The 23038-nt window shown below is 39.6% G+C and overlaps 2 protein-coding genes across 2 annotated transcripts; both read left to right on the top strand.

Moving 5' to 3' along the window:
• The first annotated feature begins 240 nt into the window (after positions 1–240).
• Positions 241–5333, top strand: LOC139952294 (uncharacterized). The gene is made up of 5 exons (XM_071951379.1): positions 241–447; positions 1855–2070; positions 3190–3280; positions 3713–3892; positions 4059–5333. The coding sequence occupies exons 1-5, from the start codon at positions 345–347 to the stop codon at positions 4348–4350; spliced, it is 882 nt and encodes a 293-aa protein (XP_071807480.1). The 5' UTR covers positions 241–344; the 3' UTR covers positions 4351–5333.
• Positions 5334–6599: 1266 nt separating this feature from the next.
• On the top strand, positions 6600–13029 carry LOC139952295 (uncharacterized). The gene is made up of 6 exons (XM_071951380.1): positions 6600–6849; positions 8930–9139; positions 9425–9515; positions 10140–10187; positions 11247–11426; positions 12001–13029. Exons 1-6 carry the CDS (start codon positions 6783–6785, stop codon positions 12041–12043), a joined length of 639 nt encoding a protein of 212 aa, XP_071807481.1. The 5' UTR covers positions 6600–6782; the 3' UTR covers positions 12044–13029.
• Positions 13030–23038: the final 10009 nt, after the last annotated feature.

Below are 23038 nucleotides of genomic sequence, written 5' to 3'. Positions count from 1 at the left end.
CGCACATATTCGCGATTTGTTTCACGACATTGCATACGTGTGCGCACATATTCGCGAATTGTTTCACGATATTGTATACGTGTGCGCACACGTTTGCGTTATGCGATGTCCCTTCGGGGCCACCATACATTCCTCCATGAATCACTGACGCATAGGTCTTCCACGGGTAGATGGATTTACAATAGCCTTGACAAAAACACAATGCTGTATACTTTCACAATGGACTACGTCACAATAGGGTGGCACACAGTTATGTGTAAACACGGGCAGTGCGATTGAACTTATTATGAGACGGAAAGGGTTGAGGGAAGGTTCCCGTCGATCTGTTGGAGTCAGAGAGAGATATGTCTCGATTATTTCGTCTTTGGGGAGGAAGGTGTTGCCCTTTGTCCGTACCAAGTATCAGGACAGTTATTCACGTTGCGGTGTGCTCATACTTCTTTACAGGTAAGATTGTATTTATTGGTGATGTAGGAATTATGATATAATATAAATTATAATTCGGTACAACTGTAATGGTAATAATCATTGTCAAAATCGCCGAATTGCTTGCACTTGCGGTATTTATTTTCACGTATGAGAAACAATTATGACTTTCATTATACAGCTTTTAGAACCAAACAAATGTCATTGGCTGTGATAACCTTTTAGCAAGTGTTGGTGGAATAATTCGTGACTGGCTGATCATTGTTGCGTCTCAAGTGTTTTGTTTTAAACACTTATAAATCCGAATGTTTTTTGTTTTTTTTACAATCCACACAATGCTCAGTTTTAAACACATCCAGTCCGTTGATTTAAAACGTATTTTACTTTTATATTTACATATTTAGATAGTGTTACTTTCCAGACCAAATACAGGCGTGGGGGTGGGGGGGGGGGGGCTGGCAGCTAGGGGTAGGGGGGGGGGCTAGGGGTAGGCCAACAGAAGAATACCGCACAATCAATATAAAGAGACGTTAGTAGTCAGACCACTGCATGATTATTAGAGATTGAAACCTTTAAAATATAATACTTTAATAATAAAATAGTTTACTTGATATTGTAAACAAAATTAATGCTTTAGGAAAAAATAGAGTATTAAACAAATCCATGTTTAACAATGGTAGAAAGATTGTCAATCTATGACCCGAATTTGACTCGACCTCTCGGTTGAATTGGACAAGGTCAAAGATTGTGGTCGATTTATATGAAAGATAAACAGTCGTATTCCGAGGACCCAATGTCTGTGATTGTGCATAGGATTAAACTTAAGTAGCCTGAATACGTACACATAGAATAGCTTTCTTTTATTTGCTGAATTTAGATGCAATTTGAATATGAGGTTGGGTGTGGAAAGGTTATATCCTCCATTTGTTTATTGTCTTTAAGACATCTTTAAATGGGGTCTTGATCAATCAAGAACATACCACGCTAATACGACAGGTATTATGGGTGAGGTTGTGCCTTTGATGATCACAGTACAAGCATTTCAAGGAATTTGGCACAGAGAGAGAGAAAGTCACGAGTTAGGTATTTTGGGTATTGTGTGCTTCAAACTGATTGCAAAGTACATAGCCACCACCTGAAACAGATTACTACCAGTATTATCGTACCAAAGCTTGTCTTCATTTGAAGAAGAAAAAAAAAAAAAAAAAAAAAAGTTCAGCATTTTCCAGTTTAAACACAATAATGCATACCTTTATTTGAGTCGCACTATTAATAAAGATTTTGAAATCGTTCCTAAAAATAAATATACTTTATGCTCTCACAACTACTCGGCTTATAATGATCAACGGTGTGTTAAAATGTGCGCATTATTTAAACTTGTTAAAGTAAAAAATTCAACCAACTGTTTTTTTTCCCCTGCCGGTTCAGGATTGGCTGATGCTCATTGCACTGGTGGCTTATTTTGCGAGAGTCCAGCCTTTAGCTATAGAGCTCGTCATGACGGTAAACCAGGCGACTGCTACGATAACACAACGGTGTTGACTTACACGTGCACACAGGGTTTCCAACAAAATGGCGCCAGTTTTTTATCAACGTGTAATATCACGTCAGGCGAGTGGAGCAACAAGGGATCTTGCGATATAGGTTCGTTTTTGAGAACTAAAACAACTTTAAGTAATATATATTTGGTTTGCGGTGACACCATGTGTGTGTATACCTACTGGCCAGGTAGAGTTTGTTCTTAGAGAACTGTCTTGCTTTATTCTACTACCGCGGAGTAGATGCTCGGGGTTCGGGAGACTTCTCAGTTCTGAAAAGAACTGTCCTGCTTTTTAACTATTACCCGGGCGGATGGGTGGGACTACTACTTTAAGTGATGTTTGAAGCTTTACATGTCGTGAAAGATAAGAAGAAATCTATAGATTATAGTAAAATTGCAGGTACAACCATGTCTCTTTTGGAGGAAGTGTTGGCTCTGAAAATAGATTATATTTTGCCTTGGATCGGTCGAGTTGGTTTTTGAAAAGCGTATGTAACCGTTTGTTATAGAATTCATATGATTAGAAAGATATTTTAAAAGTAGAATATAATGATCCGCACAAGTATCACTCACAATTGCGTGGTTTTCCTTTTACCTCGTCGACAAACACGGTCGGCCATCAGACTCCCATAAATGGCCGACCGTGTTAGTTCGTAAAGTAAAAGGAAAACCACGCAATTTCGAGGCAAATGTGTGTGGATCATTGTATTCTACTTTTTAAACATCTTTCTAACCATAATTATGTATTTAATAGCAAACGGTTACAAACGCTTTTCAAAGACCATCTCGACCGATCCAAGGCAACGTGTTCCTTTAAAACGGCTTTGTTGGTAACCAGCAGACAGTAGGGCGCCCGTGGATGTTATGCTAATACTTGCATAGAATACCCATGTTGCTAACAAAGGCTTTCTGGCACATCACGAATAAAAGAATCCTCCGTATCAAACTATTTGAAACTATGCAAAAACTTAACGCAAACCCATAACAAAAAGGAGTGAAAATACGCTTTAACAACTTTCAAAACAGCAAGGTTGATACTCATATACCTTAAAGACATAAGCAATTGGATGAACACTCAACTGTTTACCCTCTGTTATTTGCAATAAGCATACAATAACGGTAAGCAATGGTTTTTGTATTAACTGTTTTTGCATTTTAATAAAATCTTTTGTTGCCATTTAGTCAATTATATTTTGAGGACATTTTGTTGTGGTATTTTCCAGATTTGCTGTCAATTGTGGTTGCGACTAGTCTCTCACTTACTGTGTTACTGTGTACTGTTGCAATGATCTATATGGTACGAAGAAGTCGAAGGTAGGAACCAATTATAAATTCCACCATTTGATTTGATAAACCAGTGTGTTCGGGGCTGTCATGAATATGGTCTGGTTCAATGACTTTATTATTGTCTTACATTTTCGTCACCAAAACAAAATGGCTGCTAATGCGTGACGTCAATACATTTTTCATTCACGCAAACTGAATGTTAAATATTGATGTAGTATAGACTTTATTTTGAGTCACTGAATGTATGTTACTGTGCTGTAGACTTGATTTCGAGTCGCTGGGTTCATTTACTGCTCCTCAAGGCTCATTTTCGTATGCAGTTAGAGGGCGCTATTTCAGATTAAGGTGATACAAATGTCAGACTAAGAAATCAGAATAACCCAGTAAATGATCTGCAATAATTATGTTAACGCTCTCTGTTTTTGATATCTAAATCACATTGACACTTTGTGTTAACAGGACGAGGCTGTACGACACCAATAATGACGTACCTGCGCAGGCGCAGACTACATCTGTCACTCTCGTGAACGCAGCATTCTCCTATGACCAGTCGGATATCCCAGAACCAATCTATGCAAATCACGTATGGTTTGAGCAGGACACCAGACCATCGCTACCATCCAACCAAGACACCAGTCGGTATGAATTAAAACCAGTTGAATTTCTTGTGTTGTTATACTGTGGCATTTTGGGGCTTGTGAATCTACCAGGGAAGTAACAAAAACCTCAGTCAAAGTGACGCTGCTATAATTAAGCCGTCAAACTTGAAGTACTTATACAACTTCGATTTCGTTTTTTTCTTCAGGGATTCTTCAAAGAAACCAGTTCGAGCAATGAAGCCCAATCCAAAGGGGAAGCAAGCACCACGTCCCCCTGTCCACAAAGTAAGACCGACCATCGAGCACGGATCTATACATGGGAAGGAAATTGCAAACGGGCACAACAATGATTATGATTTTGACGACGATTTTACAGACGAGGATGATTTCACTGATGAGGAATACGACATTCCTAATCCGTTCCCAATTGCGAACTATGACTACCCGCATGAGCAGATATACATGAACCAATCTCACTTTCTACAACAAGATGGCTGACAAACTAGAGATTGCTTTCGTTAAAGGCACTGGACACTTTTGGTAATTACCCAAAATAATTGTTAGCATAAAAATAACTTGGTAACGAGTAATGGAGAGCCGTTGCTAGCAAACATTGTGAGAAACGGCTCCCTCTTAAGTAAGGTATTTTTGTTTTTGAGAAAAAGGTTATTTCTCACTCGAAATAATAAAAGACTACAGCTGTAGTTTTGTATGCATTGAAATCACACCTAGTATTGCAACACGGGTGGTTTTTTTTTGCTTGCTACTTCGATGACCAATTGAGCCCAAAGTTTCTCAATGTTTATTCGATGCATTTTATGATGGGGTATACCAACCAGGTGCCTTGAAGCAGTTTGTTGTTTTTGCTCGTTTTCTCCCAGAGCAGTTTGTTGTTGTGTGTCTGTTTGGTCGTTTTTTCTTCTTTTGGTTGGGCTCTTGCAATGTGTCATCAACTCTGATAATCTATAACGCAGATTAAAATAATTTATATTTTAAAAATTTATAATTTGTATTTTATATATTTTGTGTACAATTTAACGTAACTACTTGAACTATTTCCCCATCAAGCATAAAGGTAAACGACGAATATGGTTCTTTATTTTAACTGATCAAAAAATGTGGATAAAGTTTAGAGAGGTCTGACCTGTTATGCTCAGCCATTTAAATTCTTGTAAAAATAATAAATGTTTAATCTGATCAAACCCAACTTGCTTTTAAAACTGCTCGTTGTTTTTTACGGTGTATAGGCCCTATATAATATGCAGAGCTTTGTTTTAATGGGAGACTTTTGGGACGCTTGGTGGCAGCAGACTTACCAGGTAAAATCCATAGACCTTATCGCAAATACCAATGCGCAAGCGCAGACTGTTGAATGAGGTGCATTGTGGGATAGATATGAATCAAATTTTGCTACCAGCTAGACCACAATGCATCTAATTCCAAGCTTTACGCGCGCGCCCCAGTATTTGCGAAAAGGTCTATTGTCCTCGGTCATGTGCGCGCGCTTAGAACTACGTAAACAATGGAAATTTACCTGGTAAGTCTGCTGCCACCTAGCATCCCAAAGTCTCCCATTACGAGGACCCACTTGTATAGCTGCCTGTACAGGGGTTTACAAGGTGATCCGACGCAATCTGTAGCCAACTTGTGGGACAGACTCTGCGGGGCGATTCCCATCTCTGAAAGGGACACGTTGCATTGGATTTAGCGATTTATGCTCTAACGGCCTTTTTATGGAATTGATAATGTTGGAAAGATGTTTTTAAAAGTAAACCATAAAGATTCATCCAAATGTGCCTCGAAGTTTGCTTGTTTTACCTAGTAAACTAACATGGTCCGCCATTTTGTGGGACCAAAACCTTTGACTCAAATGAATTAAAAGAAACCACACCTTTAAACACCAGCGTGGTTATTTTACAACACACGGAACCAACGTCCGAAGTGCAGGTGTACTAGGGAAATCTGTACACCGGAGATTCTTTTCCTGATATTATGGGAAATTAACATGGGCTGGAGGAGTACGGTTCAAAAGAGGGAGCTTTCAAAAGAAGTAGACAGTTTGCCGAATGGGGGACAGACTATCCGCGTCCTGCCACACCGGGACGCACAATATTATTGCAGCATCACAACGTTAGTTTGATGCACATAAACAATTCGGGCACACATGTATAGTAACAAAAACAACATGGAAACTATGTCATGTCAAAGGTGCAATTTAAAAAGATTTCAAAATTTTTACTTTTTTATTTACAAAAGAAAGTAAACAAGCAAAGTTTCGCCAATTTGTTGTAGACGTAGACAATTAAAAACGAATGAAATTTAACTATTGATTATTAAAAATAAATCGAACTTTTAATAAGTTCGATTAATAAACGGATATCAGGGGGGGGGGGGGCTACTTTTAACAATAGAACAAAGCTACATCACAACGTTTTCTTTGTTATGGTGGTATCCCAAATATATTTTCTGCAGAGTAGGGAATAATGTAACAACAACAAAAGGATCCGATGTGTTATTTGGCACCATAAGTAAGCATTGGGCACAGTAAAGGAGTACCATTCAGCAATGTCACTATAGGGTATCTGGGTGGCATGCGTCATTTTACGGCAGGTGAATTTCATTACAAAGGTAGTCAGGTTATCCAAATTGATGCGTGTCCTTTTTATGGCCTTTTTATAACTGAAATATGTTTGTAATTGTTTACGACTGTTGTGTGATAGTAACGCCTCAAACTCGGTCATCCGCGAACATCGTACCCGGAAACAACATACCCATGTTTATAACTGCATTATAACAACATAATTGTTGACAAAATGCAGGTGTAAAAGTTAACAATTTGTAGCTCATATTTAGGAAATTTACGAGATTTGGTTTTCAGGTGAGATTTAAAGAGAACTTTCTGTCGTGTAGTTGGCTTCGAAAAGGACTTGATGGGTTCTAGATTCCTGTTGATGACTGCGGTACATACAGCGGTTTTGGCGTTCCACTATGGTGCAGGTAATCTTCAATTCTTTTAAATCATTATTTACTTAATTTTGGTATAACACAGAAGTAGTTTTTGTTTACCATAAATTGTCTTTGGGACTGAATTAACTACAGTAAGAATCATCTTTTGAATGGGTAAAGAGATAAGTTATTTTATTGTTTGAAACTACTCAGGGGAAATATTTAAAACATAACAACCAAAAGGTGTCATTGAAAACAAGAATGTTGACGAACATACGAACCACCGTTGCTTATCATGCTGCCACCATTTTTTTCATGTTCCCTGTATCCCATAACAGTAATGTATGCTAATATTCATCATCAAGAAACCAGACTATTACTCCTTCCAGCCTCGGTTTGGTTACATTAACTTGAAGGGGGATATCAAGATGACCGGAATGTTTTTTAAGCAGTATACCCATGATATAACCGTGCACAATAAATTTACCAACAAAACAGATGCAATTTGCAATGAAACCATGTGTAAAGTTTGATTTGAGTAGTGTTGGTTTTGAGAAAAACCGTTGGTTGACAAATTGACGTTGTGATCAGTGTGCTCTGATCGACTTCAGGATGCCTTCATCGTCGACGCTTCAAAATTAACACCCATATTTTTTGTTTAATAAAAAACATTTAATTCGCTCTTCTTCGAAGAAAAAGCGTAAAATTTACACTTTTGTCATTTTGAAAATAAATTTGAATAAATTATACTTAATGTTTATACGGCCATAGGGCTCGTCCACTGGCGGGCCTCCTTTTTGCTAGCGGCCCTTTTAGCCTTTGCAAAAGTTATGCGCAATAGATTTGGGATTTCCCCTATGATCAAAAGGCGGTCCATGCACGTAGCAAATGTTTGCGCAATAGAATTGGGATTTCCCATTAAAAAGGGAACCATTTAGACATACCCATGGTAATAAAAGTTGGTGACGTTGATCTCTTTTATTAAAGCTTCCGCGGTAAATATTTTAAGTTCTACTTTGCAAAGACCCGTAAAGCAGAAATATCTCTGCGTCTTGTAGATCTTGTGGTAAGGGGATCCGCAACCGCCAAAACGCTCAAGGATTTATCCTATCTCGAGTTATGACGAGTTAAAGCCATTGGACACTTTCGGTAAACAGTATTGTCCAAGGCCCACACTTCGTGTATCGCAACTTATATATAAAACAACAAACCTGTGAAAATTTAGGCTCAATTGGTCATCGAAGTCGGGAGAAAATAACGGGAAAACCCACCCTTGTTTCCGCACGTTTCGCCGTGTCATGACATGTGTTTAAAATAAATCCGTAATTCTCGTTATCGAGAATTGATATTGTTTTAATGGTTTCTCAAAAAGTAAAGCATTTCATGGATTTTAATTTCAAGAGGAGTCTTTCACCATTACCTTCTGTAAACACTGTAAGTTATTTGTAAATCTGTGAACTTTTTGGTTTTTTTCTGTACCGAAAGTGTCCAATGGCGTTAAACCAGTCTATACTTAGGATGGGTTTAGTGCGTCCAAATGTATTCGAGTACGGAATTCGAATAATAGGGACTTTAGGAGCTAACATTGGGGTGTAAAACGGCTGCGAGCGGTATAGCGGTCTAGAACCCGAGAAATGCCCCATAAACCCAACAAGTTATCCAGAAACACTACTCAGGCACCCCAAGAAATAATAAAGTTAAAGGAACACGTTGCCTTGGATCGGTCGAGTTGGTCTTTGAAAAGCGTGTGAAACCGTTTGCTATAAAACGCATATGGTTAGAAAGATGAAAAATAGAATACAATGATCCACACAAACTTGCCTCGAAATTGCTTTCCTTTTCCTTTGCGAACTAACACGGTCGGCCATTTATGGGCGCCACAAATTTGACTTTCATATGGCCGACCATGTTAGTCGACGAGGTAAAAGGAAAACCACGCAATTTCGAGTGACACTTGTCTGGATCATTGTATTCTACTTTTAAAATATCTCTCTTATCATATGCATTTTATAACAAACGGTTACAAACGCTTTTCAAAGACCAACTCGACCGATCCAATGTAACGTGTTCCTTTAATAGTGTAGCGACGGTGATCTTATCACTGGTTCCCTGTGTCTGGCTTGCTTTTCAGACTTTGCAACCGCCCACTGTAATGTACCAATGTGCCCAAGACCCGACGTTACATACCCAGAGAGCATTGTTGAGGCAGATGATTGCTACACAAAAGCTACAGTTGTCTCGATCGGGTGTGCTGCTGGATTCCGGAAAAATGGCGCCAGTTACTCCGTAAAGTGTGATGGTCAGTCCGGCGAGTGGATCCCGGATGGATCTTGCAATATAGGTCTGTTTAATTTAGATTTCCATACTTTGATTCTTGAAAATCTTCTTCTGTTGGTTTTGATAAATAATTGGTATATGATTTTGGCCGGTGTGGCAGGAGATCTGTGCCCCAGAGATGCTGTGCCAGAAAAGACATCACAAATCGCGTTTGCACGTTGTAATTTTGTATTGGCGAAAAAAGGAGTCGTCATAATGTTGATGTTCCTAAGGTGGCCATTCATATATTAAGCATATCATTGTTTGTGTTTGTTTCTAATTCCTGTTTATGACCGTCCCTCTTTTGCAGAATTGTCTTCTTTCATCGTTGGCACTGTGGCTTTTGTACTGGTCGTACTATCGGCTGCTTTATTAATCTTTACTTTTCGAAGAAATCGCAGGTACATTTGACGCTTTGGTTAAATTAAAATTGATATATTGGGATAAGGCAATCCCAAAAGATTCACTCTGCATCTATTTCTGGGTTTAATTTGTATACTGTTTGTAGACGAGAAAAACTATAACAGACATGCCATTTTATAACAGAATGTCCGAAAATGTCAAAATATGAAGACAGAACCGCATGGCAAAGTAATCGCTATTTTGGAACTTCAGTTTATTTAAAGTGAAACACTTGCACTGTCCTAAAAGATAAAACAAAGAGCTTTTTGTGACCGAATAATGTGTGTGAATATCACATGACATGGAGGCGCTAATGAATCATTATTATTTTACTCAATTCATCACAGCATGCAAAAGAAATAACTATCATATTGTCTTTGTGCCCGTGTGGCAGGAGATTCTTTCCCCCAGAGATAACCCCCCCCCCCCCCCCCGTCCCCACCCCACCCCACCCCCACGTTACGGCTAATTACTTTTACAAAATAAAGTCGCTGAAGTCGACCAGCAGAAATGTGTGTTTTTTATTCCTGCAATACTTTCTCCTCAATTCGGATTGTTGAACTGCTAAGTGTTAAGAAAGCATCTAATCTGAATTGGTATTTTTTCTGTTTATTTATTAAAAGAACTATACAGGTGAACAATGATTCTCGAAGAGCAGGCCAGAATGAAAGGTACATAACAGAATCACACAGAGTTAGCACGTGTACTGACAGTACTGCAGCAGCTGCAGTAAGAGTGAATTGCGAATGACGAAAATCTAGTCCAATATTCAGTTTAGAAAAACAATTGAGACGAGTATTATATTAAACATTTTAAAAACCATCCTTTGAAATTATGTAAAGTGCAACAGAATTGTAAATGTATGGAAGGTTGTGTTAAATAAATAAAGATGTATAAAGAGTTATGCACGAATTAGTGTTTTGCTGAGACAGCTACAGTACACGTGCTTCCCCGGTGGGTTTTTAATAGGGAGGACGAATAACGTCCTCATCAAGCTGACAGACAAGGAGTTCCAGATGGCCACAATGAAGAGTGAAAAAAAGAGCAGTCTTGGGTTTTTTTTCTGTGTCTGTAAATACCCTTTTTCGACAATATTCTTTTGGCTCTCATAATGCACTGACAAACATGTAACATTATTATTGGGCTCTTACCAGTGGAAACTTTAGAACGCTAGGTGGCAGCAGACTTACTAGGTAAATGTCAATTGTTTACGTAGTTCTGAGCATGCGCACGTTACTGAGAATAATGGAATAAACCTGGTAAGTCTGCTGCCACCTAGCGTTTCAAATTATTGTGCCCAATTGAAATTACCCGTACTGATGCACTTCAGTCTCCTACCCTTTATCTCACCTCTCTTGAAAACCTTAATTGACGTCATCAACGCCGCCATTTTAGAGACAAACCAATATTGAAACAATGATCGGTTTTGTATGCGCAACGCACATAAAGCGGGGCTTTTAGGAACTCTATGTGGCAGGGTAAATCAATTGTCAATTGGTTTTGTGCGCGTGCTCAGAACAACGTTACCTGGTAAGACTGCTGTCACCAAGCGTTCCAAAGTCTCCCATATGGCCAATAAACAACCTCTTTTGACTTCTAGGCGCCGTGCCTTACTCATAAGCCTAAAATGCATGTCAAGTGTCTCTAGGATGTTCTCTACCCAACCCAACCTCTGTTTTCTGGCGTCGGGCCAGCATAAAATCTTATTTTACCTATTGTTTCTAATACAGAACCGAACAATGTCGAATCACGAGGGTAGTCAACATGGGGTACGACCTGCGGGGGCCGTCCAACGACATTCACCTCGCTGAGATCCACCGAGACCCATCCTCCAGCATCCGAGGACTTATAAATCCTAATTATACACACAATCAGCAAGAATTTAGTTTCGCTAGCAGTGATATGTACGGGTAAATATTCCATTAATCCAAGGCTACTTAAAAATCATATGAGTTTTGTTTTGTACAAGTTAAAGCCTGGTTCAAACTTCCTGCGACTGAATGCGAATGCGATATGAAACTTTGACGTCACGGGGCCGTTTTTGTTTCGCAGGAGTAGAGCACAGTCAACTGCTGCGAATTTTTCGTTGCGAATTTTTGACGTCTTTAAAGTTCGTATCACATTCGCATTTGCAGGAAGTATGAACCGGGGATTCAATCCGGCTTTTGATGAAACCAAAGCCTACAGATACGGATTTAGAAAGGCACTCGATAAACATAAATTTGGGTGTTTAAAATCCAAAGTTTAAGAGCTTATTGTTTTATTAAAATTTACTCCCGAGATACGATTATTATTTCAAATTACGGATTATTATTAGCATAAGTTATTGTTGTTATCATTACGGATTAATAACCCGTAGAGTACTTTAAGTTAAACGGTCATACATCATGCTGTCCAGTTACGTCTTTCCTTAACCACAAATTTAATACTTTTTGCCCTGTCGTACGTAACCACCAACTTTCCATCTGTTGATCTATCACACAGGCCACCTTCAAGTAGCCAAGCATCTGACGTCACACTTCGATGACCTTGCAGTATACCTTTGACCGACTGACCTTTGATCTCGCACTCATTTCAACCGGAGATTCGCAGTCGGTTCTCATGTTATGTAGGCTATACATAACTTGAATAATTAGCCTACATAGCGAGTACAACTCTACATGAAGTACAACATTGTGCACTCGTACGCTGCATGCAGACGGTCAAAAGTACAATTAGCTTATACATCACCTCGGAACAATCATAACACTCATATGGAAAGCTTACTATACGTCACAGCACAATGAAATCAGTGTATCAAATGAAATAATTGGGCCTGTAAGAACCCGTGTATGTCTAAAGGCCGAGTCACACTGCAGCGATAACGAAAACGACAACGATAAAACAGCGCAAACATTCTATTGGTTGAATTGCTCCACTCGGAATCCGCCCATGCCCTTAATCAACCAATCAAGGGCGTGCATTTTTAACGTTCTCTTTTTCTTTTTCGTTCTCGTTATCGAGGCTTGTGTGACCAGTCTAGAACCCATGTTGACCTTCCAGACCTTACCTTCATCTCACGGACGCCACCAACTTTGAAAGGGTGTGCGTGCAGTTCAACCATCATACTCGAGGGGATGTGAGAGACGGAAGCTTGATGCAGCCGTAAGCAACGTCTCAATGACAAATCCGTCTTGTACTCCCAACAATATGTAACATAAACAGCAGTGGAAATACTATCTACTTGCCGACTTGAAACTAACCTTACAATTTGGCTTATGTAACTCGATGTCAAAAGAACTTCAACTTTTTAAAAAAGTATATATATTTTCAGTACTAAATAAAAGAAACAACCCCTGCCCAGTCCAAAATAACATGTTTTGTGTAGGTCCCTCTTCTGGTCACTCAAAGTCCCTCAGGGAATAGACGTACACTAGTATAAAACCTCAGTGTCGGTCATTATGTATTTACTAATATTTCGTCTTTGCTCATTTTATTCCAGATAATTATAACTTTAAAGGCTGATATAATCATTGTGGCCAGCCTCATGTTGGTATTATTATTAAAATAAAAATATATTGAGTTCATTATTCAATAAAGTCATTGTTTTCAGATTATTAAAATTGATAAGTCAGTCTGCTCGTAAATAATGGTTTATTAATTAAAAACACAGTAATAGTTAGGACAAACTTGGACTTTCTAGGGGGACCCCACAGGGTTATCCCGCCAAGAACAACGACAAGATTTCCCCAGGAACCCCCACAGGGTTTCCCAGGGATCCCACAGGGTTTCTACGCACCCGAAAAATTAGTTTCATCAGGAATACCCACAGGATTTCCACGGGGATCCCACAGGCACAACTCATGATTTCCAAAGGAACTTCACAAGAACACCATATGGGTACCACAGGAACCCCCACAAGGTGTCCACAGGGATCCCAATAGGGACCCTACAAGGACACCAAATGGTTTCCATTAAGGTTGTGTTAGTACTCGCAAATCTCATTGATTCAGGCGTAGCGTACTCGTTTCATACTTCAACTACCCAAGGGATATTAGAGAGTAGTGTGATGTTAGCTCTTTCAAACAGTTGTGAGCAACAACCATTGGCACCATGAATTCAGTCATGCTGAAACAGGAGTCATGTAGCTACACAGATCATTCAAATGACCCACTCTCAGGGTTAAACTCAATACCCACGGTATGTAATTTGGAAAAACTAATATAATAGTTTTTCGATATTGAACATCCGCGGCCTACGCCATATAAGGTCTTACAAATTAACTAAGTGTGAACTACTGCGCATGACAGGTTGTTGAATGAACAATGATTTTGAATAAATATCGAGCTTTATACGTGCATAATTATAAGATTACGACCAAGCTGCTCAGGCAAAAAAGTTGATTAAGCATAAACAAATATCTCGCTTTTTGTCATGCTATAATTGAGTTTGACTGGTATTTAGCCGCTGTATTTAGCGTAATAATTGAGTGGAGTCTTAGTCAGTAATCTAACTGTACTAAAGCAAGGATTTGTTTAGCTTAAGCATTTATTTTTTGCTTAGCAGCTCTCTGAAATGGGACCCAAGTCATAAGGTGTGCCCACACTGTGTTCACACTTTGTTCCAGGAGATAACGGTTTGTTAATGATTTGGATTGACAGACAATCACACTATCAAAAGATGTGCCCACATCATTGCGGGCAGGCAGGGGAAAATATGAAAATATCACAGCAAAAAAAAAAAAAAAAAAACAGTCACACTCTCATAAGTTATGCCCACACTGTGGGCAAGTAGAGGAAAATATGAACATTATGTGTGCATAATTAATCACGACCATGTCATAAGGTGTGCCCACACTGTGTTCACAGTTGACATTTAAAGCTTTCTCTCTTAAACTTCATCGAGTCCATTTAACTGTTTATTTGTTAATATTTTAGTAAACTTGAATTTTCTTTATTTTATGATAAGCTGTTGACAGCCAAAAATGCCCCATCGCACAAACAACCAATTTCAGGTAGGTAGGATGAATACTTTATTTAACGGGTGGACTCATAATTATTGAAAAGGCATAAATTCCCGCCATCTGTTTTCGCCCAGAATAAATTTGCATTAAAGCCAGACGGGATTGAGACCGTTCTAAACAAATGACCAGCTGAACATTCCTAGGACCAGGGTGTCAATGTGGAGTGAAAAGTCTCATTGGAGATCGTCACTGTTATGCAAATGAGGATGATTGCGTTGTTTTCGAAGTACTTATAGTGGCGAATTCTCCCTCTGAATGGCCAGTCATTGTGTGTAGATCCTCTAATGGTGGACAGCATTGAATAGAGGCATTATATAACTCTGTATTGTTACGGTAAAATACCGGTAATGACTTATCCATTCATCGAAACAGACAAAGTACAATACATATGAAGCGCGAAGTCGAGGCTCTACACGTGCAAGCCTTGCTGCACGGTGCAAGAAGTAGGGCGTCGTTCACTTTGGACCAAGTCGCGCTGGAGCACAGCCGTATCTCTCGGCTCGTCGTGGGATCTTCGCCTTTTCTTATGAACTTTAAATGGATTAACATTCTAACTGTGGCCAAACATGTGCATTCGTAAATATGTTGGCAATAAATGGTGCACTTTTGAGCCAATTTTGACATTATTTATCTGAAGTTTTGCCGAAAGTTATTAAGTAGGCCCGGTAGGATCGCCGTGAACCGCAGTGTGAACCTTCACGGGTGCCGCCCGTTAAACGGTGGCTCAAGACGGGGAACGACTTGAGCCGTGCAGACCCAGCAGCCAGCTCCCATCCAGCCAGCTCCAACCAATCCAGCCATCTCCCATCCAGCCAGACTTCAATGAACATTGATATGACTTTTTGTGTGAGATGCTGATAATTCTTAAGAGGCTGGATGGGACCACAAGATGGGAGTGTGTTATCTATGGATATGTGGTTTGTGGACGAATATTGGAGTCCTCGCTGGAGTCACCGCCGGATTCAGGTAAGGAAAACTTGGCACCATCCGACTTCCACTTTGTAACTGGCTGGAAAAAATACCACTTTGGTAGTAACGTTTCACAGGGGGCTTGTACAAGTTTTACTATAGTGGGAAAACACATGAGTTGAATATTGAAAACTCTCTCTTATGAGTCGCGATAGTTTGTGTGAAAAACTCGTAAATGGTAGAATGATGGACCTGGTGGGGTGTGCATATACACAATTGGCTGTTCGAAAAATGGGTGCAATTATTTTGAAAAACATGAATACAAAAGTTTAGTTGAATAGAGGCTACTCAAGAACCCGTGGTTAATAAGTTTTAAGTCAAATACAATGATCATTAAAACAAGTTTACACAAAGAAAATTAATTGTGAAATTATTGATAGCGGCCAATAGTGGAGGTCGGATAACGCAAGTTATCCCAAGTCAAGATCAAGACAAGACGAAGACTCCGAAGTGTAAGAGAAGATCTAACCCGTTCTCTTGCAGGGTCCCACCCCTCGTACCGCCCCTCCCCCAAGACATTCTGCGATCTTGTTGATGTTGTCCTTATATGTACTTGTGCAGCTTTCAAAGGTGACGTCACATTTTCCTGGCATTTCTTGAGTTGCATATTGGTCGAAGCCAATGATGCTTTTTGTTAGTAGACTGGTCTTACTGGAAAGCTCTGTCGGGGTTGATACTTCAAGTCGTCCGTTGTCATGTTTATTTATAATTGTAAATAATAATTAAAAACATTGTGATTAAATTGTCAAGAAAGATGAGTAATATTCTTTCTGGGAATAAAACATAAATAGTATTAATAACTGAAGATGATAACAATAAACTTCTCACCCATTCCACTAACTGTGTTTTGTCATGTTTGTACCGTAGACACAAAACCCTCCCCATAAAATGTGTTTCTAAGTAATTATTTAGGGCTTAGTCAAATATTTCACTCCCGTCACCATTCATTTTGATGCCTAATGCTTGATTAAGGAGTAAATTAAATATATTATTTAGACCATCTAAATAAATATTTACAATTCCTTATGTCATCATTACATCAACTTTGAATGTTGAACATTTTTAAACATAATATTAAATCTTCGATAAGTTCTTAACCGACATCTAGCTAGAAATTTGTAGCAAACTTACCTTTAAAAAAAAATCAACTGAAAGCTTTTAGGGGCATCACAAATAATCTTCCTTAATCTCATAGCCTATTAATTATTAACGCTGCGCGAAAACATAAATGTGCGAAAAGATAAATGCGCGAGAAGATAACTACAAGAAAAAGAAGAGACAAGATAGAAGACGAGAGGGTGAAAGGAGCACCTAATCCACGGAGGAAGACATCACTGAAGCCTGGGTATGTATGGGTGGTAAGATAGTGTTGGCCTAGAAATAAGACTAACTCCTACTTATTCAGCATATTCAATGGCAAAAGGTTAAGTATAAGGTTTGACTGGCGTAGTGCTTAGTCTTGGTTCCAAAACGCTCTTGAACCAAAACTAAGAACTACGCCATCAAAAGTAAACAAACGAGGTCGGCTGTTTAGAGCGAAGGTTAAGTAGAACGGGTAAAGTATCTAACAACCGCTTCCTCCACAGGAATTCTAACAACCGCTTCATCCACAGGGATTCTAACAACCGCTTCCTCCACATAACAACCGCTTCCTCCAAATAACAACCGCTTCCTCCATATAACAACCGCTTCCTCCACAGGGATTCTAACAACCGCTTCCTCCACAGGGATTCTCATAACCGCTTCCTCCACAGGGATTTTAACAACCGCTTCCTCCACATAACAACCGCTTCCTCCACAGGGATTCTAACAACCGCTTCCTCCACATAACAACCGCTTCCCTCCAAATAACAACCGCTTCTTCCATATAACAACCGCTTCCTTCACAGGGATTCTAACCACCGCTTCCTCCACATAACAACCGCTTCCCTCCAAATAACAACCGCTTCTTCCATATAACAACCGCTTCCTCAACAGGGATTCTAACCACCGCTTCCTCCACAGGGATTCTAACAACCGCTTCCTCCACAGGGATTCTAACAACCGCTTTCTCCACATAACAACCGCTTCCCTCCAAATAACAACCGCTTCCCTCCAAATAACAACCGCTTCCTCCACAGGGATTCTAACAACCGCTTCCTCCACATAACAACCGCTTCCCTCCACATAACAACCGCTTCCCTCCAAATAACAACCGCTTTCTCCACAGGGATTCTAACAACCGCTTCCTCCACATAACAACCGCTTCCCTCCAAATAACAACCGCTTCCTCCACAGGGATTCTAACAACCGCTTCCTCCACAGGGATTCTAACAACCGCTTCCCTCCAAATAACAACCGCTTCCTCCACAGGGATTCTAACAACCGCTTCCTCCACATAACAACCGCTTCCCTCCAAATAACAACCGCTTCCCTCCAAATAACAACCGCTTCCTCCACAGGGATTCTAACAACCGCTTCCTCCACATAACAACCGCTTCCCTCCAAATAACAACCGCTTCCTCCACAGGGATTCTAACCACCGCTTCTTCCACATAACAACCGCTTCCTCCACATAACAACCGCTTCCTCCACAGGGATTCTAACAACCGCTTCCTCCACAGGGATTCTAACAACCGCTTCCTCCACATAACAACCGCTTCCCTCCACATAACAACCGCTTCCCTCCAAACAACAACCGCTTCCTCCACAGGGATTCTAACCACCGCTTCCTCCACATAACAACCGCTTCCTCCACATAACAACCGCTTCCTCCACATAACAACCGCTTCCTCCACATAACAACCGCTTTCTCTACAGGGATTCTGACAACCGCTTCCTCCACAAGAATTCTAACAACCGCTTCCTCCACAGGGATTTTAACAACCGCTTCCTCCACAGGGATTTTAACAACCGCTTCCTCCACAGGGATTTTAACAACCGCTTCCTCCACAGGGATTTTAACAACCGCTTCCTCCACAGGAATTCTAACAACCGCTTCCTCCAAAAACCGCTTCCTCTACAGGGATTCTAACAACCGCTTCCTTCATAATAACAACCGCTTCCTCCACTGGGAATCTAACAACCGCTTCCTCCACAGGAATTCTAACAACCGCTTCCTCTACGGGGATTCTAACAACCGCTTCCTCCACATAACAACCGCTTCCTCAACAGGGATTCTAACAACCGCTTCTTCCACATAACAATCGCTTCATCCATCCACAGGGATTCTAACAACCGCTCCCTCCATATAACAACCGCTTCCTCCACAGGGATTCTATAACAACCGCTTCCTCCACAGGAATTCTAACAACCGTTTCCTCCACATAACAACCGTTTCCCCCACATAACAACCGCTTCCTCAACAGGGATTCTAACAACCGCTTCCTCCACAGGGATTCTAACCACCGCTTCCTCCACAGGAATTCTAATAACCGCTTCCTCCACAGCAATTTTATTGTAACCTTTTCTTCACAGCTTTAACCTTGTCTCCATTGGAGTTTCAACAATAACTATAATAATTTAACTATTTTTATTTTTTTTCAACAGGTAATCTGCACTTCTCAAAGTGGATGTTTTGGCAACCGAAGTCAGAGGTGTCACCGAATCTTTGCAGACAAGGTTGAGTATGGTTAAAGACTGGAGAAATTAAAAGCAATATCCTGTTAAGGAAAGAAGCTAGAAGCTGTGCAGAGAGCAATGTTAGCCTAACATTGCTCTCCGCAGCTTCTTACTTCTTTCCTTAACAGGCTAACCTTGCTTTTTATTTCCCCAGTCTGTAACGTGGGCCCAATTTCATAAAGCCTGTAAGCAAAAACATTTGCTTAGCATGAAATTGTGTCCTTACTAAAAAAAAAAAAAAGGATTACCAATTGGGCCCAGTCATTGCTAAAGTGGGTGTTGTGGCAAGCAATTGTGCACAGGTACCAGTTCTTGGACACCGCATGGGTAACGAGGGGGACTTTTATTGATGCTAGGTGGCAGCAGACTTATAAGGTTAATTCTTTGTACTTGGTAACTACGAGAAAAAAAAGAGTAAAACTTGAGTCTGCTGCCACCTAGCGTGCCAAAGTCTTCCATTTCAGGTATTGAACCTGAATCTGGCTAAATACTGTGACTCCAAATTGCTAACCATTCCAGAATTTTTGTTCTTTCAAAACAGATTTTGCTTTCTTCTTGAGGACAATGAAGGATCTTGTGCTGAAATCTTCACTGAACTGAGTTGATGTCTACCAGGAGGGACAGGGATTATGCAGAAGCTGTGGTGATGTATCAGTTTATTATCATTATAGTAACAAGTGAAGAAACTACCCAGCTGGAAAGACAAATATCTCAGACAAGTAGTTTGAAGGATCATGAACAATTCTTAGCATCAGTTGTTTATTGAAACCACTTTCTTAATCTCAAAAACAAATCTCTAAGACAATTTTAATTGACAGTCAAAATACTGTCATAGATCATTTGAGTTTTAAAACCGAGCTTGGACGACCAGCCAACCATCGTGGTGAAACAAGTTGAGAATCATGATTACTTACCTTTAAGATTTGTAGTTATGTACATCCAAAATAGATTCTTCCTGAAAGAATTGGCGTCGGCTCTTCTTGCAATTTTTTTTTTTCATAAAGATATGTTAATCCCTACTAAACTTCCCTCAGTTTTTAGCAGTACCTTAAAGTGGCTTTCTGGACCTGTTTGGATGAGCATCGATTGAAGGGGAAGGGAGTGGTGACTACAACTGGACCTGTCTGGATGAGATGAGCATCATTGAAGGACACAGGCGCAAAGAGTCAACAACTGACAGCTCATAGTAAGTCTTGGCGAAGGAGTTCATGTCTGGTAAAGTGGCAGTCTTAATGGATTTGGGTACTTTTTGTAACACAAAACCGCACCGCCACAGATTTACATTAAACTTACACCGTTTGAAGATAATGATAGTAGAAAGCGTACCTTAAAATGTTAGTTGCTGAGGTGCTGTAGTTTTTAAGAAATGAGTAAACAAACGTCATGAAAATACGTTTTTGCATGCAAAAATAATTTTCGTCTCATGATCACTGAGAGGAAAATTATTTTCTAGACATTGTCTTACTCATATCTCAAAGACTTTAGCACCTCAGCACGTAATATTTTCAGTGAAGCTTTCTACTATTATTATCTTCAAACTGTGTACGTTTAGTGTAAATCTGTAGACATTGTGTTTTTTCCCTACAAAAAGTACATACACCCTTTAATTTCAAAGTTATAGCAGATTAGAAAGTCAAACTGAACACTTTGACTGGATACATCCAGAAGTTCCCATTTTGTGATAAACACACCATTAAGACCAACTGGTTGAAAACTTTATCAAAACAAGAGGTACAAATTTTTCAGGAACAATGTTTTGGAAAAAACACACACAAAAAAAAAACACAGAAAGGAAACAACATTATTATATAATGTTCTGTCATACTCAACGGGTTGAAGTACTGATTGGATCTGAATGGTAATTCCCTGCTCATTGTAGCATATCATTTTTATCATTCCTTGGAGCAACTGGGCCCAATTTCATAGAGCTGCTAAGCACAAAAATTTGCTTAGCATGGAATGTCTTCCTTGATAAAAACATGATTACAAACCAAATTTTCAGTTGCTGTATATTGCTTGTTACTGGTAATCAGCTGTGGTTTGCTTATCCTGAAAATCACGTGAAAATGTGTGTGATAATCCTGTTTTTATCGAGGCAAAAATTTCATGCTAAGCAAATTTGTTGTGCTTAGCAGCTCTATGAAATTGGGTCCAGTTCTTGAGGAAACATTATTTTCAAATTGATCTTTAAAACACATTTTATTTTTACCACAGTTTTAAGAGATGACCTAAGTTGAGATGACATATATCCCAATCGTGAGACTACCTACTCTCGATGCTTGTTGCCATCATCCGAAGAGGGAAGGTATCAAGTCTACCCTGATGACTACCTGTCTCAACTAACACTTTTGGACTGCCACCAGCTGAAGAGAGACTATGTGTCAAGTCTAATCACACGATTGCTACAAACACTTTTGGACTGCCACCAGCTGAAGAGAACAGACTGTGTCAAGTTTACCCAGATCAGATGACTGTCTCCTACTATGTTCAAGCATGGAGGGGTTCAAGTGAGGTAATAGTGCAACTAACACTTTTGGACTGTCACTGGCTAAAGAGAGTATGTCAAGTCCATCCAATGAGTGCCTGCTAAACTTTAGCTGTTCACCTAATGTAGTGACTTTCAAGCTAATGGCGTTACTAAACGCTTTTGATGAACTATCCACAATTGAAGAAACATCGGATGCGTTCAACTACTCAACAAGCTGCTGGACTAGAGGACGCCCTACTGCTGAAGCCACTTAAAGGGGCACGTTGCCTTGGTTTGGTAAGGTCGGTCTATGAAAACAAATTGAAACCGTTTGTTATGAAATGCATGGTTAGAAAGATGTTTTAAAAGTACAATATAATGATCAAGACAAGTGTGCCTCGGAAATGCGAGGTTATTACTTTGCGAACTAACACGATCGGCCTTTTTGTTAAGGCCAAAATTTGAAAAAAAAACTTAAATCTTTGAAAAACTGTTTAAACATCTTTCTAACAGTAGCATTTTACAACAAACGGTTTCAAACGTTTTTCAAAGACCAACTCGCCCGATCCAAGGCAACGTGTCCCTTTAATAAGGGGGGGGGGGGGGACACATCTTAAGGCCATGTCCGAGTTTGCGGCTGAGGTTATGGATACGGCTTTAGCGAAACTGGCTTGCCATTGACCAGGACCAAATTTCACAGAGCTTTGCACAAATTTGCTAAGCATGAAATTTCTTCCTTAACAAAAACAAGATTACCAACCAAATTTCCATTTGGTGTTCAGCTGTTTTGTTGGTAATCCTGTTATTATCAAGGCAAACTTAGCAAGCTGAGCAAATTACGCTTTGAGACTTTTTGACATAAAGATCAAGCCATAGCCACATCATCAGCCACTAATTCAGACACATCCTTAGGCCTGGTTCATATACTTCCTGCAAAATCCGAATGCGACACGAATGTTGACGTCACAATAATATTTCGCAACAAAAACATATTCGCATCAGTTGACTTGTTTTCAAATCATGCAAAACATTCGCTGCAAAAACGGCTCAGTGATGTCAACAAATTTGTATCGCATTCGCACTTCGCAGGAAGTAATAATTTGCTTTAGTCTAATATTAACTAAATATAGTTTGAATCCATCAAAATTGAAAGTCCAACAACTATCATGTCAGTAGTGCTCACATTAGTTGATTTGATCAAACTGGCCAGCTGGCCTTACGCCAAGTATTGTTGGTATAAAAAATAACTGTTAGTAAATTAAACTGCACAAGTGCGGTTTAATCAAGTACCCTTTCAGATTTTGATGGAATTAAAGTAGTTAGGTTTGCAACTGTATACAGATGTTATAAAAAAAAAAAATATTAAAGAGAAATGAAACAAATATTTATAAGATTGTTTCATTTTTCATGTTATCTTAATGCTACTCTCTTAATGTAAAAGAGTGAAAAGGCACTCTTTGATGAGCCATTATGAGGGACAACTC

This window comes from Asterias amurensis, chromosome 20 (assembly GCF_032118995.1).
Source record: "Asterias amurensis chromosome 20, ASM3211899v1".
Lineage (NCBI taxonomy): Eukaryota > Metazoa > Echinodermata > Asteroidea > Forcipulatida > Asteriidae > Asterias > Asterias amurensis.
This window is presented reverse-complemented; position numbering and strand designations above follow the sequence as displayed.